At 38.6% G+C, this 21,777-nt stretch overlaps 1 protein-coding gene across 3 annotated transcripts in view; it reads right to left on the bottom strand.

The window, feature by feature from the left end:
* The window catches only part of TBCE (tubulin folding cofactor E), a 622,247-nt gene that overhangs the window by 54,153 nt on the left and 546,317 nt on the right, over positions 1-21,777 (bottom strand). For all 3 annotated transcript variants that reach the window (XM_078434212.2, XM_078434211.2, XM_078434209.2), the window contains exon 2: positions 15,587-15,720. In XM_078434212.2, coding sequence (XP_078290338.1) covers positions 15,587-15,686 — 100 coding nt within the window. In that variant the 5' untranslated portion in view covers positions 15,687-15,720. The remainder of the gene's footprint in view (positions 1-15,586; positions 15,721-21,777) is intronic.

Here is a 21,777-nt window from a genome sequence, read left to right as displayed (position 1 = left end):
GAGCAGCCGCCAATCAGTGATATAGAGGACAAATTTACGGAGAATAATGTAGCAGAAAAAAGGAGGGAGACCAAGGCAAAAGAGCACGATATAAAAATTAGAGAATTCAGTGACTTATTAAAAAGGAATAACATCTGAATCATAGGAGTCCCAGAAGATGGAGAGAGAGAAAAAGGGGTAGAAGGTTTACATGAGCAAATCATAGCGGAAAAATTTCCTAACCTGGGGAAAGACGCAGACATCAAAATCCAGGAAGCACAGGGGACTCCCATTAGATCCAACAAAAACGACCATCAACAAGGCATGTCATACTCAAATTCACAAAATACTCAGGCAAGGAAGAATCATGAAAGCAGCAAGGGGAAAAAAGTCCTTTACTTAAAAGGGAAGACAGATCATGTTCACAGCAGACCTATCCACAGAAACTTGGCAGGCCAGAAAGCAGTGGCAGGATATATTCAATGTGCTGAACCAGAAAAACATGCAGCCAAGAATTCTTTATCCAGCAAGGCTGTCATTCAAAATAGGAGGAGAAATAAAAAGTTTCTCAAACAAAAACTAAAGGAGTGACCACTAAACCAGCCCTGCAAGAAATTTTAAGGGGGACTCTCTGTGGTGAGAAAAGACCACAAACAAACAACAAACAGACCAAAAGCAACAAAGACTTGAAAGGACCAGAGAATACCACCAGAAACTCCAACTCTACAGGCAACATAATGGCAATTAATTCATATCTTTCAGTACTCACTCTAAACATCAAAAGACTAAACGCTCCAATCAAAAGACATAGGGTAACATAACGGATAAGAAAACAAGATCCATCTATATGCTGTTTACAAGAGACCCATTTTAGACCTAAAGACACCTTCAGATTGAAAGTAAGGAGGATATGGAGAACCATCTACCATGCTAATGGTTGCCAAAAGAAAGCCAGAGTAGTCATACTTATAACACACAATCTAGATTTTAAATTTTTTAATGTTTATTTATTTTTGAGACAGAGAGAGACAGAGCATGAACAGGGGAGGGTCAGAGAAAGGGAGACAAAGAATCTGAAACAGGCTCCAGGCTCTGAGCTGTCAGCACAGAGCCCAACGTGGGGCTCGAACTCACAAGCTGTGAGATCATGACCTGAGCCAAAGTCAGATGCTCAACCGACTGAGCCACCCAGGCGCCCCATACAATCTAGATTTTAAAATAAAGACTGTAACAAGAGATGAAGAAGGTCATTATATCATAATTAAAGGGTGTTCCACCAAGAAGATCTAACAATTTATAAACATTTATGCTCCAAACATGAGGACACCCAAATATACAAATCAATTAATCACAAGCATAAACAAACTCGTTGATAATACCATAATAGTAGGGGACTTCAAGACCTCACTTACAACAATGGAGAGATCATCTAAACAGAAAATCAACAAGGAAACAATGGCTTTAAATGACAGATGGACTTAACAGATATATTCAGAACATTTCATCCTAAAGCAGAATACACATTCTTCTTGAGTGGACATGGAATGTTCTCCAGAAGACATCACATACTGGGACACAAATCAGCCCTCAACAAGTACAAAAAGATCGAGATCGTAATGTGCATATTTTGAGACCATAATGCTATAAACTTGAAATAAGCCACAAGAAAAAATTTGGTAAGATAACAAATACTTGGAGACTGAATAACATCCTACTATAGAATGAATGGGCTAACAAAAAAGTTAAAGAGGAAATTTAAAAAGTACATGGAAGTAGGGGTGCCGGGGTGGCTCAGTTGGTTGAGTGTCCAACTTCGGCTCAGGTCATGATCTCAGTTCATGGGTTCAAGCCCCACAATGGGCTGTGTGAGGACAGCTTGCCTGAAGCCTGCTTCAGATTCTGTGTCTCTCTCTCTCCCTGCCCTCCCCTGCTCATGTTCTCTCACAAAATTAAATAAACATTAAAAAAAAAAAAAAAGTACATGGAAGTCAATGAAAACAATAACACCACAGCCCAAAACCTCTGGGTCATAATAGGGAAGTATATAGCAATCCAGGTCTTCCTAAAGAAGGAAGAAAGATCTCAAATACACAATCTAACCTTACACCTTAAAGAGCTGGAAAAAGAACAGCAAATAAAACCCAAAACCAGCAGAAGATAGGAAATAACAAAGATTAGAGCAGAAATCACTGCTATCGAAACCAAAACAACAGTAAAACAGATCAATGAAACCAGGAGCTAGTTCTTTGAAAGAATTAACAAAACTGATAAACCCCTAGCCAGTTTGATCAAAAAGAAAAAGGAAAGGACCCAAACAAATAAAACCAAGAATCAAAGAGGAGAGATCACAACCAACACAAAAATACAAACAATAATAAGAGAATATTATCAGCAATTATACACCAATAAAATGGGCAATCTGGAAGAAATGGACAAATTCCTAGAAACATATAAGCTACCAAAACTGAAACAGGAAGAAATAGAAAATTTGGGCAGATCCATATCCAGTAAATAAATTGAATTAGTAATAAAAAAATCTCCCCAAAAACAAGAGTCCAGGGCTGGATGGCTTTCCAGGGGAATTCTACCAAACATTTAAAGAAGAGTTAACACCTATTCTTTTCAAGTTGTTCCAAAAAATAGAAACTGAAGGAAAACTTCCAAACTCATTCTACAAGGCCAGAATTACCTTGATTCCAAAACCAGAGATCCCACTAAAAAGGAGAACTATAGACCAATTTCTCTGATGAACATGGATGCAAAAATCCTCAACAAGATACTAGCCAACCGGATCCAACAATACATTAAAAGAATTATTCACCACAACCAAGTGGGATTTATACCTGGGATACAGGGCTGATTCAATATCCATAAAACAATCAATGCGACACATCACGTTAATAAAAGAAAGGACAAGAACCACATGACCCTCTCAATAGATTCAGAGAAAGCATTTGACAAAATACAGCATCCTTTCTTGATAAAAACCCTCAATAAAGTAGGGATAGAAGGATCATATCTCAAGATCATAAAAGCCATATATGAAAGACTCACCACTAATATCATCCTCAATGGGGAAAACAGAGCTTTCTCCCTAAGGTCAGGAACACTGCATGGATGTCCACTCTCGCCACTGTTATTCAACATAGTATTGAAGTCTTAGCCTCAGCAATCAGGCAACACAAAGGAATAAAAGGCGTCCAAATCGGCCAAGAGTAGGTCAAACTTTCACTCTTCGCAGATTACATGATACTCTACATGGAAAACCCAAAAGATTCCAGCAAAAAAACTGCTAGAACTGTTCCATGAATTCAGCAAAGTCCCAGGATATAAAATCAATGCACAGAAATCAGTTGCATTCTTATACACCAATAATGAAGCAACAGAAAGAGAAATCAAGGAATCAATCCCATTTACAATTGTGTCAAAAACCATAAAATATCTAGGAATACACCTAACCAGAGATGTGAAAAATCTATACACTGAAAACTATAGAAAGCTTATGAAAAAAATTGAAGAAGACACACACACAAAAACAGGAAAAATATTCCATGATCCTGGATTGGAAGAATATTGTTAAAATGTTGATACTACCCAAAGCAATCTTCATATTCAATGCAATCCCTATCAAAATAACACCAGCATTCTTCACAGAACTAGAAAAAACAATCCTAAAATTTGTATGGAACCAGAAAAGATGCCGAATAGCCAAAGCAATCCTGAAAAAGAAATCCAAAGCTGGAGGCATCACAATCCCAGGCTTTAAGATGTATTACAAAGCTGTAATCATCACGACAGTATGGTGCTGGCACAAAAACAGACACTCAGATCAATGGAACAGAATAGAGAACCCAGAAATGGACCCACAAACATAAGGCCAACTAATCTTTGACAAAGCAAGAAAGAATAACCAATGGAACAAAGGCAGTCTCTTTAGCAAATGGTGCTGGGAAAACTGGTCAGCAACAGGCAGAAGATGAACCTGGACCACTTTCTTACATTATACACAAAAATAAACTCAAAATGGATGAAAGATTATCTATATTTAGATATAAGACAGGAAGCCATCAAAATCCTAGAAGAGAAAGCAGGCAAAACCCCTTTTGATCTTGGCCACAGCACCTTCTTACTCAACACGTTTCTGGAGACAAGGGCAACAGAAGCAAAAATGAACTAGAGGGACCTCATCAAAATAAAAAGCTTCTGCACAGCGAAGGAAACAATCAGCAAAACTAAAAGGCAACCAATGGAATGGAAGAAGATATTTGCAAATGACATATAAGATAAAGGGTTAGTATCCAAAACCTATAAAGAACTCAACACCTAGGGGCGCCTGGGTGGCTCAGTCGGTTAGGCGTCCGACTTCGGCTCAGGTCACGATCTCACAGTCTGTGAGTTCGAGCCCCGCGTCAGGCTCTGTGCTGACAGCTCGGAGCCTGGAGCCTGTTTCGGATTCTGTGTCTCCCTCTCTCTGACCCTCCCCCGTTCATGCTCTGTCTCTCTCTGTCTCAAAAATAAATAAACGTTAAAAAAAAAATTTTTTTTTAAATAAAAAAAAAAAAAGAACTCAACACCCAAAAAACAATCCAGTGAAGAAATGGGCAAAAGACATGAATAGACAATTCTCCAAAGAAGACATCCAGATGGCTAACAGACACATGGAAAAATGCTCAACATCACTCATCATCAGGGAAATACAAACCAAAACAACAACGCGATACCACCTCACACCTGTCAGAATGGCTAAAATCAACAACTCAGGCAACAACAGATGTTGGCAAGGATGCAGAGAAACAGGATCTCTTATGTAGTCCTGGTGGGAATGCAAACTGAGGCAGCCATTCTGGAAAACAGTATGGAGGTTCCTCAAAAAATTAAAAATAGAGCTACCCTATGACCCAGCAATTGCACGACTAGGTATTTATCCAAGGGATACAGGTGTGCTGCTTTGAAATATGCACCCCAATGTTTATAGCAGCACTATCGACAATAGCCAAAGTATAGAAAGAGACCAAATGTTCATAGACAAATGAATGGATATGTGTGTGTGTGTGTGTGTACACACACACACACACAAAGTAGTATTACTAGACAATCAAAAAGAATGAAATCCTGCCATTTGCAACTACATGAATGGAACTAGAGGGCATCATGCTAAGTGAAAATTAGAGAAAAATATCATAGGACTTCACTCATGTGTGATTTAAGATACAAAACAGATGAACATAAGGGAATGGAAGCAAAAATAATATAAAAACAGGGAGGGGGACAAAACATAAGAGCCTCTTAAATATAGAGAAATGAGTGTTGCTGGAGGGGTGATAGGAGGGAGAATGGACTAAATGGGTAAGGGGCATTAAGAAAGACACTTGTTGGGGCGCCTGGGTGGCGCAGTCGGTTAAGCGTCCGACTTCAGCCAGGTCACGATCTCACGGTCCGTGAGTTCGAGCCCCGCGTCAGGCTCTGGGCTGATGGCTCGGAGCCTGGAGCCTGTTTCCGATTCTGTGTCTCCCTCTCTCTCTGCCCCTCCCCCATTCATGCTCTGTCTCTCTCTGTCCCAAAAATAAATAAAAAACGTTGAAAAAAATTTTAAAAAAAAAGAAAGACACTTGTTGGGTGGCGCCTGGGTGGCTCAGTCGGTTAAGTGTTCGACTTCGGCCCAGGTCATGATCTCACAGTTCGTGAGTTTGAGCCCCGCATCAGGCTCTGTGCTGACAGCTTGGAGCCTGGAGCCTGCTTCAAATTCTGTGTCTCCCTCTCTCTCTGCCCCTCCCCAGCTCCTGCTCGCACTCTGTCTTTGTCAAAAATAAACAAACAAGACACTTGCTAGGATGACTACTGGGTGTTATACATAGGGGATGATTCACTGGAATCTACTTCTGAAATCATTGTTGCACTATATGCTAACTAACTTGGATGTAAATTTTAACAATTAGTTTTTAAAAATCAGGGAAAAGAAAACTAGGTACTGGAAGATCAAAAGCCACTAACCAAGAAGGGCAGGGAAAGTAGGGAATAAACATTTAAAAAGCAGAGAATCATCGAAAAGATAGCCATGTAGTACAAAACATTGCTCTGAGCTTCCTTGCAGCAAGAAAAAGGTGCAGTTCTCTTGACCGGTAGTAGAAACATCCGTTCATTAGAAGAAAACCATTTTTCCCTGTCCCTAAGCTAACTGTAAATTGTCACAGTGGCACTTGTATAAGGAGCATCAAGATAATGACGGTCACACCCCACTTGGTAACAGCTTTATAACATTTTCACTGGTGTTGCACAAGTGGTTATTTCTTAATTCAAGCTTCAGGATAGAAAGCTTAGTTTTGTAAAGGCAGTTACAGAAAAGCATACAGGTTTATTTCGCTTTCTGAGGATCTCATTTTCCACCTGTATATTAGTGCATCCTAAGGAATAAAAACAGAACCATTCCAAAGTGTGACATCAGAATCATCTAGGGAGCATGTTAAAAATGAGTCCTGGGCACCTAGGTGGCTCAGTCTTTAAGCATCTGACTTTGGCTCAGGGCATGATCTCACGGCTGGTGGGCTCGAGCCCTGCTCCCAGTAAGCTCCGCTTCTCTGTCTCTCTACCCGCACCCCTTCTCCCCCGGGATTCTCTCTCTTTTTCTCTGCCCCTCGCTCATTTGTGCCCCCTCTCTCTCTCTCTAAAAAAAAAAAAAAAAAAAAAAAAAAAAGAAGAGTCCTAAGCCCTAACTCCAACCTACTTAATTAGAATCTCTGAAAGCAGAATCTGAGAATTTGTATTTTCAACAAGTTCCCCAGGCACACTGCATTAGACTTCCCTTTCTCAACAGAGGTGATCTCAGCTAGGTTTCTAATTACAGTGAAAGGACAGCAACTCCAAACTGAAGTCACTTAAACTGAGGAGAAGGTATTATATATTGCCAATCCAAATACAAGGCACATGGTTGATAAGCATAATGGTTTAATGTATTAAAGACCATACTTTCTGGCTCTAAGGGCCATACATAAATTACAGGTTTTTATATTCATTACATCAGTTTCCTGACAGAGGACAATGAGTCCTCTAACTCTAACAAAAATCAATATTCTATGATGATTTTCCTATACATGGAAATGAAGTGTTCTGGGAAAGGAATACGTTTTCTTTCTAAATCACAACAATAACAGCAAAAACACTAATCTTTAACATTGAAAAAGTTCTTACTTCCTGTCAGGCATGGTTCTAAATGTTTTATATATATATATTAATTCACTGAATCCTTCTAACAACCCTCTAAAGTAGAGGGCCATCCACTTCAGTATAATTGTGGGCTATAGAAATACCACTAACTTTCAGGAGCAAGAATTCTCTCTCAGGAATCAACCCCACAGCTGTCCAAAGCCTCAACCAAGTATATGACTGAGCACCAAATTGTTTGTATCTATAAATATGGAAAAGATGACCAGGGGCCTAAAATACTTGAAGTTATAAATTACTGAATGCCTATTAATCCTATAACAAAATTATAAGCCCTGCTTATAATTTTAAGCAGGGCTACACCCCAGTAATAAATAAGCTCTAAAAAGCACCCTGAAATAATTAAATGCATTACCTATTTTAATTACACTATTGACAATTTTTCATCTGAATACTATTACGTGTCTGAGACCACAAATTGGTTTTAACGTAATGTTTGAATGTTCTTCTAGACAACAGTTATGTCAAATACTTTAGCCATTTCTTCCATCAACTCCCAGAACATGAAAACATATCCTGTCATCACCACATTTAAACACACATACGCCTATCTATAGTCCAAGTATGGAAAGAGCCCAAATGTCCATCAACAGCTGAATGGATACAGAAAATGTGGATATATATATATGCAATGGAATATTACTCGGCAATCAAAAGAACGAAATCTCACCATTTGCAACTATGTGGATGGAACTAGAGTGTGTATTATGCTACGTGAAATTGGCCAATCAGAGAAAAACAAATATCATATGACTTCACTCGTGGAATTTAAGATACAAAACAGATGAACATAAGGGAAGGGAAGCAAAAATAATATAAAAACAGGGAGGGAGACAAAACATAAGAGACTCTTAAATAAGAACTGAGGGTTGCTGGAGGAGTTGTGGGAGGGAGGATAGGCTAAATTGGCAAGGGGCATTAAGGAAGACACTTGTTGGGATGAGCACTAGGTGTTCTATCTAGGGGATGAATCACTGGATTCTACTCCTGAAATCATTATTGTACTGTATGTAACATGGATATAAAAAAGCAAAAAACAAAAAACGGGGCTCCCGTGTGGCTCAGTCGGTTAAGCGTCTGACTTTGACTCAGGTCACGATCTCATGGTACGTGGGTTCGAGCCCTGCGTCAGGCTCTGTGCTGACAGCTCAGAGCCTAGAGCCCGCTTTGGATTCTGTGTCTCCCTCTCTCTGCCCCTCCCCTGCTCACACGCATGCACGAGCGCTCTCTCAAAAGTAAAAAAAATAAAAAATAAAATAAAGTGCTTAAGCAAAAAATGAAAAGAAATGAAGTAAATAAGGCAAAATATCAGCAATGTTAAATTGACATCACAAGTATATACAGGTGTTCCTTATACTATTCTCTGCGGGATGTTTGAAACTTTTATAAAAAGTAATAAAAAATACACATATCCTCCTTAAATCTATTCTACTTTTAGGAATTAACTCAACGTAGCAGCTGTCAACTAAAAATGGCCTAGAAACAACGATCGACCCAATAGCAATGAGCACTGCAGTAACTCAGATTGTGGCCTACAAATGTTATTTCCTACTTAAAAAAAAAAAAAAAAAATCAGGCCCTTGGAGAAATGGCTGATTGTGACGTGGGACCAAAAATATGTAAGACGAACACCCTGCACATCTGATAGCTTCCTTATCATATCAGGAAGGAAGCTATCAGAAACCACTGGGTCACATCAAAAGTACTCAGGAGTCAATTTGAAGGGGTTCCTTAGGGCCAAATATGGGACACTTCGAGCATCAATAAGGATGTGGACTAAAACATATCAAATATGTTTAAACCCATGATTTTATAAAGATTTTTAAAATCTTTCATAGGTCTTCTAAGTGAATCAATTCATTATGAAGACTAATAAATAAGAGGAAAAAAATCAAACATTTATCCTGCCTTTCAATCATCCAATTACTTTGTAAAGCAAGTAATTGACACAGGGACATTCTCCACAATATAAGTTGCCCAGCTATTTCATTGATCAAAGGAATGATAAAGAAAATTATTAGAACTTCACCTTTTGACAATCCCCAAATGACCACTATAAACAACGGTCATCATGAAATAACATCACAGAAGCACCTGGGTGGCTCAGTTGGTTGAGCATCCAACTTTGGCTCAGGTCATGATCTCATGGTTTGTGGGTTCAAGCCCTGTATTGGACTCTGTGCTGACAGCTCAGAGCCTGGAGCCTGCTTCGGATTCTGTGTCTCCCTCTCTCTCTGCCCCTCCCGCACTCATGCTCTGTGTCTGTCTCTCAAAAATGAACAGACGTTGAAAAAAATGTTTTAATTTAATAAAAAATTAAAAAAAAAAAAAAAAAAAGAAAGAAATAACAGGGCGCCTGAGTGGCTCTGTCAGTTAAGTGTCCGACTTCAGCTCAGGTCATGATCTCATGGTTCGTGGGGTCGAGCCCCATGTCAGGCTCTGGGTTGATAGCTCAGAGCCTGGAGCCCACTTAGGATTCTGTGCCTCCCTCTGTCTGCCCCTCCGCTGCTTGCACTTTGGCTCTCACATTGTCTCAAAAATAAATAAATGTTAAAAAAAAAAAGAAAAAAGAAATAACATCACAAAAAGAGATACAAGCAGACGTTATGTGCCTGACTGAAGTACACAACACTTACAGAGTATTTGTAAAAAAAAAATAGAGAGAGATACCAAACCTGAATTTAATAAAGCCTATATAACTACCAATTTATAGGCAACAAAGACAGAAAAACATGTTAATGATATCATGTGGATGTAATCAGAAGAACCCAGAACATGGGAAATTTTAGAAGACAAACACAGTATTTTCAACAAATAAACTGCAAGGAAGAATAAAAGGAACAGAGGATCAATCTAGGAAATCCCATATCCAACCAACAGGAGTGCCAGAAAGAAAAGACAAGTAAAATGGAAGGGTAACAACTATCAAAGATAATCTTAGAAGAAAACATAACTGAAGAGGTACATGTGACCTCAATCAAATAGGCTTGTTTAAGAAAACACCTACAACAGTGAAAAAAACACCTACAGCTGGACACTGCTTTTCATCATGAGCCTTTATGCACTAGGTGTTAACAGGTTCATGTATTTTAATTAATATTTTTTAAAAAGTAGCAACAAGGTTTCAATAATGACCCAGAAGATTAATTAGCACTATTTACCCAACGACACTATAAGAAAATCTTGTTATATAGTATTTTAATAACAACACCATCTAAGATGTAAACAAAAATCTCCCTTGTTCATCATGGAAAATTACAAGTCCTCTAAAATGCAAGGAAAAAAAAAGTCTGCTAGAACTCTTCCAATGAGCTACAGAGATGTGCAGGGTAGAATCAGCCCCTTGGAGAGTTCAGGCCAGAAGCTGGAATCTGGGGGACCAGAAATTGGTATGCAGGTTTTGGTAAAAAGATGTGAGGAGTAGAGAAAAATACTAAAAAGCCCAAAAGCTGACTTCTAACTTTTCTAACTCAGCTGTGAGCCGCTGTTCCTTGATGAATTCGGATTTCTGTTTCAGTAGGTGGCAATGCATTTCAATCCCTACTTAGGATCAATAAACTGACGAATACAAAACGCCTCCATAAGAACTTAGAAGAAATATATTTCTGCTTTTTTGTTTAAAGTTAACATTGTTACTTTGGGATAAATCGAACCCAAAATACTGTAGGGCTATTTAATTTAGTCACTGCATATAGGTAGGCAGTAATGCCAGATTTCAGTTACGATAAAACATATTATAAAACAATAACTAAGGGCAAAGAACCATGAAGACAATTGCCCAGGAGGAAATAAAAATACAATGTACATCAGGATTGATGTAAGCAACTCCAAGTACATGGATATGAGAATATCCAGTAATAATTTTTAAGCACACAGATGTATATTAATCAAAGGTCTACTTACAGTATTTCATTAATTAAATCAGTTACATTATCACTTTAAATCACATGATATGAATTAATTTAGAAAAAGTGCTTCCTCACTCCCGTTATTTCATGAAACCATTTTAATCAGACTCTTCAAACGCGGTTCTAACATTAGTGTTTAACTATCATCACTAGGGACGCTTTTTTTTATTAAAAAAAATTTTTAACGTTTAATTTTTGAGACAGAGACAGAGCATGAATGGGGGAAGGGTCAGAGAGAGAGGGAGACACAGAATCAGAGGCAAGCTCCAGGTTCTGAGCTGTCAGCACAGAGCCCGATGTGGGGCTCGAACTCACGGACCGCGAGATCACGACCTGAGCCGAAGTCGGACGCTTCACCGACTGAGCCACCCAGGCGCCCCACTAGGGACACTTTTAAAATACCTCACACAGGGGCACCTGGGTGGCTCAGTCGGTGAAGCATCTGACTTCGGCTCAGGTCGTGATCTCACCTCTTGTGAGTTCGAGCCCCGTGTTGGGCTCTGTGCTGACGGCTCAGAGTCTGGAGCCTGCTTCGGGTTCTGTGTCCCTCTCCCCCTACCCAACTCACACTTTGTCTCTCAAAAAATATATAAACATTGAAAAGAAAACTTTTTTAAATAAAATACCTCACACAATAAGCGAGGCTATATCAGTTTCCTACTGCTACTATACAACTACACAAAGTTATTATCTTACAGTTTTGGAGGTCAGAAGCCTGATGAGAGTCTCACTGGACTAAAGTCAAGGTGCTGCAAAGCTGTGTTCCCCGCTGGAGGCTCTAGAGGAAAAGCTGCTACCTTGCCTTTTCCAGCTTCTAGAGGCTGCACTCGTTCTTAAGCTTCCTGCCTCCCTTCCATCTTCAAAACCCACAATGGCCAGCTGAAACTTTCTCACATCACGACAAGTGCCGGCACTGCCTTCTTCTTCCACTTCTACTTCCAAGGATCCTTGGGATTACACTGAGCCCACGTGACAATCTCCCTATCTTAAAGTCAGCTGATTAGCAACCTTAATTCCACCTGCTACCCCAATTCTCCCTTGCCACGAAACTGAATAATGCTCCCAGGTCCTGAGATATCCTTGTTTGAGGGGAGGGAGCATTATTCTGCCCACCACAGCATATCATCTTTACGTAAAACGTGTTTTAAAACTTGCATATGATGCCATCTCAGGAAATTACATGTCCATCCCCAAGCCATTTGCAAAACATTAGAACCGCTCCATTTCTTTTTTAAGTAAATTTTTAAAATGTTTATCTACAACAATAGTTAACACTATGCACCAGTAACTGATCCAAGTGCTTAAACATCTTAACTCGTTTAGTTATAACACATACTGAGGTAACACCAGGAGTAATTACTAAATCTGCATTCGATTTCTCCTATCTTTGTACCAATTCCACCTGATGACTTCTAAAAGAAATTTTAGGGGCACCTGGGTGGCTCAGTTGGATAAGTGTCTGACTCTCGCTTCCGACCCGACTCAGGTCATGATCTCACGGGTCTCATGAGTTCGAGCCTTATGTCGGCTCTGTGCTGACAGTGCAGAGTCTGGGATTCACTGTCTCCCTCTGTCTCTCTGCCCTGCCCCCATTTGCGTTCTCTCTGTCTTATTATTAAAAAAAAATTATTTTTATTTTTTTAATGTTTATTTATTTTTGAGAGAGAGAGAGACCAAGTTCAGTAGGGCAGGGGCAGAGAGAGGGAGACACAGAATCCAAAGCAGGCTCCAGGCTCAGAGCTTTCAGCACAGAGCCCGATGCAGAGCTCGGAACCCACGAGCCGTGAGATCATGACCTGAGCCAAAGTCAGATGCTTAACCAACTGAGCCACCCAGGTGCCTCCCCCCACAAATTTGTTAATAAATAAATAAATAAATAAATAAATGCATACATAAAATCCCAAAGTAGCATCTTTGAGGTAAAATAATAGAGAATGCCCTCATACAATCAGATAATTAATAGAGTAAATAAAGAATAGCTCCCCTCTTTGCACAATTATAATTTCAGGTAAAAAATTGCCTGATAATACACGAAGGAAGTATCAAACTCACGGGCAATTTAATAAATGAAAATATGTACTACTTCATATTCACTAAATTACCATGAAATAGCTTCCATCTGTATTATTAGATTTGGGATGCACTACTCCGAGCTGCCTTTACAAACAGAGCCTTATTCTCATCAGCTGCTGGGAATACTAGCTTCTAGCAATTAGCCCTCAACTATGGTCCCACTTTTAGAACCAAAAAAAAAAAAAAGTGCCTTGCACAAGCACATACACCCTTCCACATACCAGGATCCAGTGATGGATCATCACAGATGTAAATGCCCAGCCCCTCATCTCAACTAGGAAAATCTCTGAAGGGCCCCCTATCTATCTTCAGAATTGCCCACAGGGTCAGGTGAAACTTTTGTTTAGACGACATCACAGGGGCACCTGGCTGGCTCAGTCAGTGGAGTATGCAACTCTTGATCTTAGGGGTTTTAAGTTCCAGCCCCACACTGGGGGCTAGAAATTACTTAAAAAAAGAATTTTGAAAAAAAAAAAACTGCACAGCAAAGGAAACAATCAACCAAACTAAAAGGCAACCTAAGGAATGGAAGAAGATATTTGCAAATGACATACCCAATAAACGGTTAGTATCTAAAATATATAAAGAACTTACAAAACTCAACATACACAAAAAAACAAATAATTCAATTAAAAATGGGCAGAAGACATGAATAGACTTTTCTCCAAAGAAGATATACCAACAGCCAATAGACACATGAAAAGATGCTCAATATTACTCATCATCAGGGAAATGCAAATCAAAATTACAATATTACCTGACACCTGTCACAATGTCTAAAATCCAAAACACAAGAAACAAAAAGTGTTGGTAAGGATGTGAAGAAAAAGGAACCCTCGTGCACTCCTGGTAAGAATGCAAACCAGTGCAGCCATTGTAGAAAACAGTATGGGGGTTCCTCAAAATATTAAAAATAAAATTACCACCTGATCCAGTAATCGCACGACTACGTATTTATCCAAAGAATATGAAAACACTAATTCAAAAAGACATATGCACCCCTATATTTACTGCAGCATTATTTATAATAGTCAAATTATGGAAACAGCCAATGTGTCCACCGATTGACGAATGGATAAAGATGTGGCATATATAAAAGGCAAAAATAAAAAAGGAATGAAATCTTGCCATTGGCAACAACATGGATGGAGCTAGAGAATATAATACTAAGCAAAATAAGTCAGAGAAATCATTTCACTCATATGTGGAATTTAAGAAACAAAACAAAAGAATCAAAGGGGGGAAAAAAAAGAGACAAACCAAGAAACCAACTCTTAACTATAGAGAACAATCTGATGGTTATCAGAGTGGAGGTGGGGGTGGGGGGTGAATGGGTGAAAGGGGACTAAGTGCACTTATCTTGATGAACACAGGAAAAATGTAAAGAATTGCTGAATCACTACATTGTACACTTGAAACCAACACAACAATGTATGCTAACTATACTGGAATTAAAATTAAAAAAAATAATAATAATAAATAAATTTAAAAATAAGAGAACGAGGGGTGCCTGGGTAGCTCAGTCAGTTAAGCGTCCGACTTCGGCTCAGGTCATGATCTCACAGTTCATGAGTTCGAGCCCCACATCGGGCTCTGTGCTGACAGCTCAAAGCCTGGAACCTGCTGTGGATTCTGCGTCTCCCTCTCTCTCTGCTCCTCCTCCCTCCCTCCCTCTCAAAAATGAATAAACATTAAAAAAAATTGTTAATAAAAAATAAAAAAAAATACAAGAATGATATTATTTAAAAGGAAAAAAAGTTACCACACCAAAAAGACTCTGTAAGTATGTATGATGATGAATGTTAACTAGACTTAACTTGGTGATCATTTTGCAATATATACAGATATCAAATCATTGTTTTGCATACCTGAAACTAATATAATGTTATATGTCAATTATATCTTAACAAAAAATGTAAGCAAAATACTATAGAAACATAAATATATTCCAAATAATAAATGAAAGAAGACATCACAAATTGTATTTATATCAATTTAAGCTACTTCAAATACATATACACGTGTACATATACACGTGGATTAATGACAAAAGAAATTTCCAAAAAATTCTTAGTTTTTGAGGGTAGGGTATGAAAATTCAAGATTATGAGTTGTTTTAAGTTTACTCAGAAGATATTTTAACATTCAATTAATATAAAATAGTAACACTAAATAATTAGATAAATGTAAAATGAAATAAAACCATAGATACCACAGGATATTGTTAACTGAACAAAACAATGGTATATAAGAATATAAGAAGCATCTACAAATTGTTTCTTGTTGTTACAAAGCACTATGGGGGGTGGGGGAGGAGCACTACAGAGAAGCCTACAAAGAAACAATCCAGAATAAATAAATACACACACACACACACACACACACACACACACACACTTATAATTTACCTGCCACGGGAGGGACGACACCAGAAAAACGCACTGTTGCATGTTCTCCATTAACTTCAACTCGTCGACCAATGACATCTAAGGTCAACGTGTCATTCATGATAATATAGCCAGAATCCAAAATATGAGGAGATCTAGGAAGAAAATTACAAAATTGACAAGATCTTAATAAAGTCCTTAAAAATTTGTTTTTTTCATGTATTGAGATATTCCTTTTTTTTAATGTTTATTTTTTGAGACACACACACACACACACACACACACACACACACACACGAGTCGGGGAGGGGCAGAGAGGGAGACACAGAATCTAAAGCAGGTTCCAGGCTCTGAGCTGTCGGCACAGAGCTCAACACATCACCCAAACTTGTGACCTGCGAGATCCTGACCTGAGCCAAAGTCAGACGCTTAACCCACCGAGCCACCCAGGCGCCCCTTCACTTTAGTGAAATATTCTTGAGGTCAACACTCCTGCAATTTAGTCTTCATATTTTGGTGAAGAGAAGGACCTATAGGTTTATGTGGCATATTCTCATAGTTTCATTTTACTTTACTTTCTAACTATATTTTGATAATAATGTTTATTTTGAGAGAGAGAGAGAGAGAGAGAAGAGAGCGCACACATGAGCAAGGGAGGGGCAGAGAGAGGGAGAGAGAAAATCCCAAGCAGATTCCATGCCATCAGCACAGAGCCTGATGTGGGGCTTGAACCCACAAACTGTGAGATCATCATCATGATCATGAGCTGAAACAGAGTCAGACACTCAACCAACTGAGCCACCCAGGCTCCCCAATAATATGTTTTTTAAATGTTGCTCAACTCCCGTTAGCTCACATCACATAACTTGTCTACTCTGTCATCTACTGAAGGGGATAGGAAGGAAAGGAGAATAGAAGAGAGGGGGACAGGGGCGCCTGGGTGGCTCAGTCAGTTAAGTGTCAGACTTTTGATTTCAGCTCAGGTCGTGATCTCATAGTCGTGAGATCAGCCCCGGGTAGAGCTCCATCCTGCGCACGGAGCCTGCCTGAGATTATCTTTCTCCCTCTCACTCTGCTCCGGCTCCTCTCTAAAATAAAAAATAAATTAAATAAATAAAAAAAAAAAACAAAAAAGGAGGAGAAAAGTGATAGAGAACAGGACAAGAAAACAGGCAATATGGGCATTGTTATCTCTTGAGGATGGGAGAAAAACACAAATCCGTAGATATAGGAAGCAACACATACAAGGAACAATAAATAAAAATTAAACTCTAGGGGCACCTGCCTGGCTCAGTTGGTGGAGCATGTAGTACTTGATCTCGGGGTCGTGAGTTCAAGCCCCACGTTGGACACAGAGCTTACTAAAACAAAACAAACAAAAAACCAGGAAACTAGGGACGCCTGGGGGGCTCAGTCGGTTAAGAGCCCAACTTTGGCTCACGTCATGATCTCATGGTTTGTGGCTTCAAGTCCCACATCGGGCTCTGTGCTAACAGTTCAGAGCCTGGAGCCTGCTTCAGATTCTGTGTCTCCCTCTCTCTCTGTCCCTCCCCCCTCACATTCTGTCTCTCACTCTCAAAAAATGAATAAACATTAAAAAAAAAAAACAACATTAAACTCGAATAAAAAGACAGAACCATGAAACTAAAGAGAAGGCCCTAAAGGGAGACAGAGTGAAAAGTATCTCCTATCCAGGAATGGTAACTAGATCTACCTCCTACTTCACAGGAAAGCAGAAGACTGAGGAACATGAGAAAAGACACTGTCAATCCAAAATCCAGGGAACCCTACCGTCAACCAAGTTAGTTTCTTCAACACAAGGAGAACACAAGAAGAAAAAGAAAGACATGGAGGGAGAACAAACAGATTTAAAAACACTGAAGACAACAATTGCAACATATGGACTTCGTTTGGACCCTAATTTTTTAAAAAAGTGTAAGTAACTTTAAAGTAAAAACTTGTGAGAATATTGAAAATTTGAACACTGACTAGATTTGATATTAAAGAAAAACTGTTTGGGGCACCTGGGTAGCTCAGTCGGTTAAGCGGCCGACTTCGGCTCAGGTCATGATCTCGCGGTCCGTGAGTTCGAGCCCCGCGTCGGGCTCTGTGCTGACGGCTCAGAGCCTGGAGCCTGTTTCGGATTCTGTGTCTCCCTCTCTGTCTGACCCTCCCCCCGTTCATGCTCTGTCTCTCTCTGTCTCAAAAGTAAATAAATGTTAAAAAAATAAAGAAAGAAAAATAAAGAAAAACTGTTTAAGACTCAATGAAATCCTTATCAAAATACCAATCGTAGGGGCGCCTGGGTGGCACAGTCGGTTAAGCGTCTGACTTCAGCCAGGTCACGATCTCGCAGTCCGTGAGTTCGAGCCCCGCGTCAGGCTCTGGGCTGATGGCTCGGAGCCTGGAGCCTGTTTCCGATTCTGTGACTCCCTCTCTCTCTGCCCCTCCCCCGTTCATGCTCTGTCTCTCTCTCTGTCCCAAAAATAAATTTAAAAAGTTGAAAAAAAAAAAAAATTAAAAAAAAAATACCAATCGTAGTTTCCACAGAACTAGAACAATTCATGCTAAAATCTGTATGGAACCACAAAAGACCCCAAACAGCCAAACCAATCTTGAGAAAGAACAAAGCCGGAGGCATCACAATCCTGGATTTCAAGTTATATACAAAGCTGTAGTAATCAAGACAGTATGGTACTGGCACAAAATTTAGACAAATAAATAGAACAAAATGGAGAGCCCAGAAATAAACCCGCACCAGTACGGTCAATTAATTTATGACAAAAGAGGCAAGACTACCCAATGGAAAAAGACAGTCTCTTCAATAAACAGTGCTGGGAAAAATGGAGAGCTATATGCAAGAGAACAAACCTGGATCACTTTCTTACACCATACACACAAGTAAACTTAAAATAGATTAAAGACCTAAATATGAATCCTAAAACCACAAACTCCTAGGAGAAAACATAGGCAATAATTTCTTGGACATCAGCCTTAGCGACATTTTTCTAGTATGTCTCCTGATGTGCGGGAAACAAATGCAAAAATAAACGACTGGCACTACATCAAGATAAAGAGCTTTTGTACAATGAAGGAAACAATCAACAAAACAAAAAGGCAACCTACTGAATAGGAGCAGATATTTGCAAATGATGTATCAGATAAGGAATTAATATCCAAAATGCATAAAGAATTTATACAATTCAACACCGAAACTACAAATAATCCAATTAAAATGAGCGGAGGACCTGAAGTAATATTTTTTCTAAAGAAGACATACACATGGCCGACAGACACACTGAAAGGATGCTCAACATCACTAATCACCCAGGAAATGCAAATCAAAATCACCATGAGATATAACCTCTATACCTTTTAGAATGGTTAGTGCCAAAAAGACCAGAAATAACAGGTGTCAGTGAGGATGTGGAGGGAAAAAAACAAAAAAAAAACAAAAAAAACCCAACAAAACCCTTGTGCCCTGTTGGTGGGAATGTAAATTGGTGCAACCACTGTGGAAAACAGTATGGAGGGTCCTCAAAAAATTAAAAATAGAAATACCATATGACCAGCAATTCCACTACTGGGTATTTACCTAAAGAAAATAAAAACACTGTATCAGTTTGAAAAGATGTATGCATCCTGTGTTTATTGCAGTATTAGTTCCAATAGCCAAGATGTAGAAGCAACTCAAGTGTCCCCTGATAGACAAATGGATAAGGAAGAGTGGTGTGTGTGTGTGTGTGTGTGTGTGTGTGTGTGTGTGTGTCAGTGTGTCAGACGAATATTATGCAGCCATAAAAAAGGATGAGTTTGAGCCATTTGCAACAACACAGATGGACCCAGAGGGTCTTATGCTAAGTGAAATAATTCAGACTGAGAAAGACCAATATCCTATGATTTCATTCATATGTGGAATCTAAAAGCGACAACAAATGAATAAACAAAAAAAAAAAAAAAAAAAGCAGAATCAACCTTAAATACAGAGCTGATATTTGCCAGAGGTGAATGGGGTGGGAGTGAATTGGCAAAATAGGAGATACAGGCTTCCAGTTATGGAATGAGTAAGTCACAGGAAGAAAAGTCACAGCACAGAGAATATAGTCGATGACACTGTAACAACGTTCTATGGTGACAGATGGCAGCTTCACTTGTGGTGAGCAAAGCATAATGTATAGAGAAACTGAATCACAATGTTGTATACCTGAAGCTAATGTACCACTGTGTAGCAACTATACTCAAATAATTTCTGAAATAAAAATTCAAATGTAAAAAATTTAAATGTTTAAATTTAACTATAAATATCCTAAAAAATAGTTTTCACTAGTTTTAAATGCCTTTTCAATTTTCATTAACATGTAAACAGAATTTTTTACAAGCGAAATAGATACGTAATTTCTATCCTACTTCTTTTATTAACAGGTGAACATTTTTCTATACAGCCACAGAGTTATCATATTAAGCTCTTTAATGTTGACCTGTAGATCCACAATTTACTTAATCATTTCTATTCCTTCCCCCCCCAAAAAAAACAGCTAAAAACATGGTTTTGTTTTTAAATTATTCTTGTCCTCTGAAGTATTTCCCTGGGAAAAATTCTTGAGACAATTATTCAAAGTAAATAAACATGTTTAAGATTCGAGAAAGCCATGGCCAGACTGTGCATCCAAAAACAAAGTTAAATACTAACACTGACACTAAAAGAAAATCTACTTGTTTACTTGTTTCTATAAAGTCTTATGAATTCCCATGAAGAACTTTCAAGTCAGGTCTTCTCTATTCTATACTTGTACAACTAATTTTTTTAAACTAATCTCTACACCCAACATGGGGCTAAAACTCACGACCCCAAGATCAGGAGTTGCGCGCTCTACTGACAGAGGCAGGTGCCCCTTGTACAACTAATCATTGAAGCAGGACTTAACACATCATTATTCATGTAAATGCAGAACTTTACATTTATATATACTGAACATTGAACACTCCAACATTAATTATCTCTCCCAGCTCTGTCCTGTGCAATTTTTGTAAGATCGAAACAAAATGTGTATGTGTGTGTGTGTGTGTGTGTGTCTGTGTGTATTAGATATATGACTTTGACCAAAGACAGAACCCATACAAATTGTGTGTAAAACTTTTCAGTTATAAGCCCTCCTATTATCCAGTTCACATGCAAGAACATCATGAACTTTGTGAAATGCTCCCCTGAAATCAAAATAAACTGTCAGTCCCAGAATATACTGTCAATCAGAGGAATGGCATAACTTAAACACCTCTGAGTTGTATGAATATTTTTGGAAGGAACAGTTGTTCCTTTGTGATTTGTTCTATTGACAATAATGAGTACGAGAAGGAAGATAATGATGATCAACAGAGAAAGTAAATACTGCACTGTTCTCTGCAAATTTCCCTGGCTTGTCAGGGAATTGCAATCCAAACAAACAAACAAAGGCAAATTTAGCAAGACTCGCTCAACTCTTGCTACTTCCTTAGGATTACTGCTTTTCTAAATGTTCAGAAGAATCTTTCCTAGAGGTTCTATTTCCCCTTGTTCATTACTCTTTAAAGATTACGGACAGGAATTTTTGCAATCGTATTTCCCAGTTCTTTCATAAATTACTACATGTAATTTCTCTTGGAATGCAGGCTAATTCAAAATGGCCAAACACTATACCACCTCCTTTTATCTTCAACATGCTTTTAAACAGGCTTTTTTTTCTTTTTAAAGACAGGAATCATTTTCCATAGACACGACAAAAGATAAAAAATTGAGTCAATCTGTGATTTTTCTGTCATCTCTATGCTACATTAAATACATTTTCAAAAGATGAAGCAAAGGTGGCAAAGTGTTAACAATCGCTAAATAACGGCAACGAGTATCTGGGTGTTTCCTATGTTTCAAAATATTCAAGATTTAAACTAAAAGCCGTATATTACTACACCCAAGGCATTTGTACTACTTTTTAGTCTAGATCAATCCTAGAAGCTTCTTTTCTTATCTTCCCATTTTTTCACAAATTGATTTGGAGGCTCAACCTTACCAGTATTTTTCTTAAGAGGTCCATTCAAGTGCCTGAAAGTCATTGTTATGCTGTTTCTTCTTCATTTCAGGGATGCTCCTTATATTTTTCCAGATACATCTTTCTCACTTAATTTTTTTTCTTTAAAAAAATTTTAATGTTTATTTATTTTTGAAAGACAGAGAGAGAGAG

Source organism: Panthera onca, chromosome D2 (assembly GCF_046562875.1).
Source record: "Panthera onca isolate mPanOnc1 chromosome D2, mPanOnc1 haplotype 2, whole genome shotgun sequence".
Classification (NCBI taxonomy): domain Eukaryota; kingdom Metazoa; phylum Chordata; class Mammalia; order Carnivora; family Felidae; genus Panthera; species Panthera onca.
This window is presented reverse-complemented; position numbering and strand designations above follow the sequence as displayed.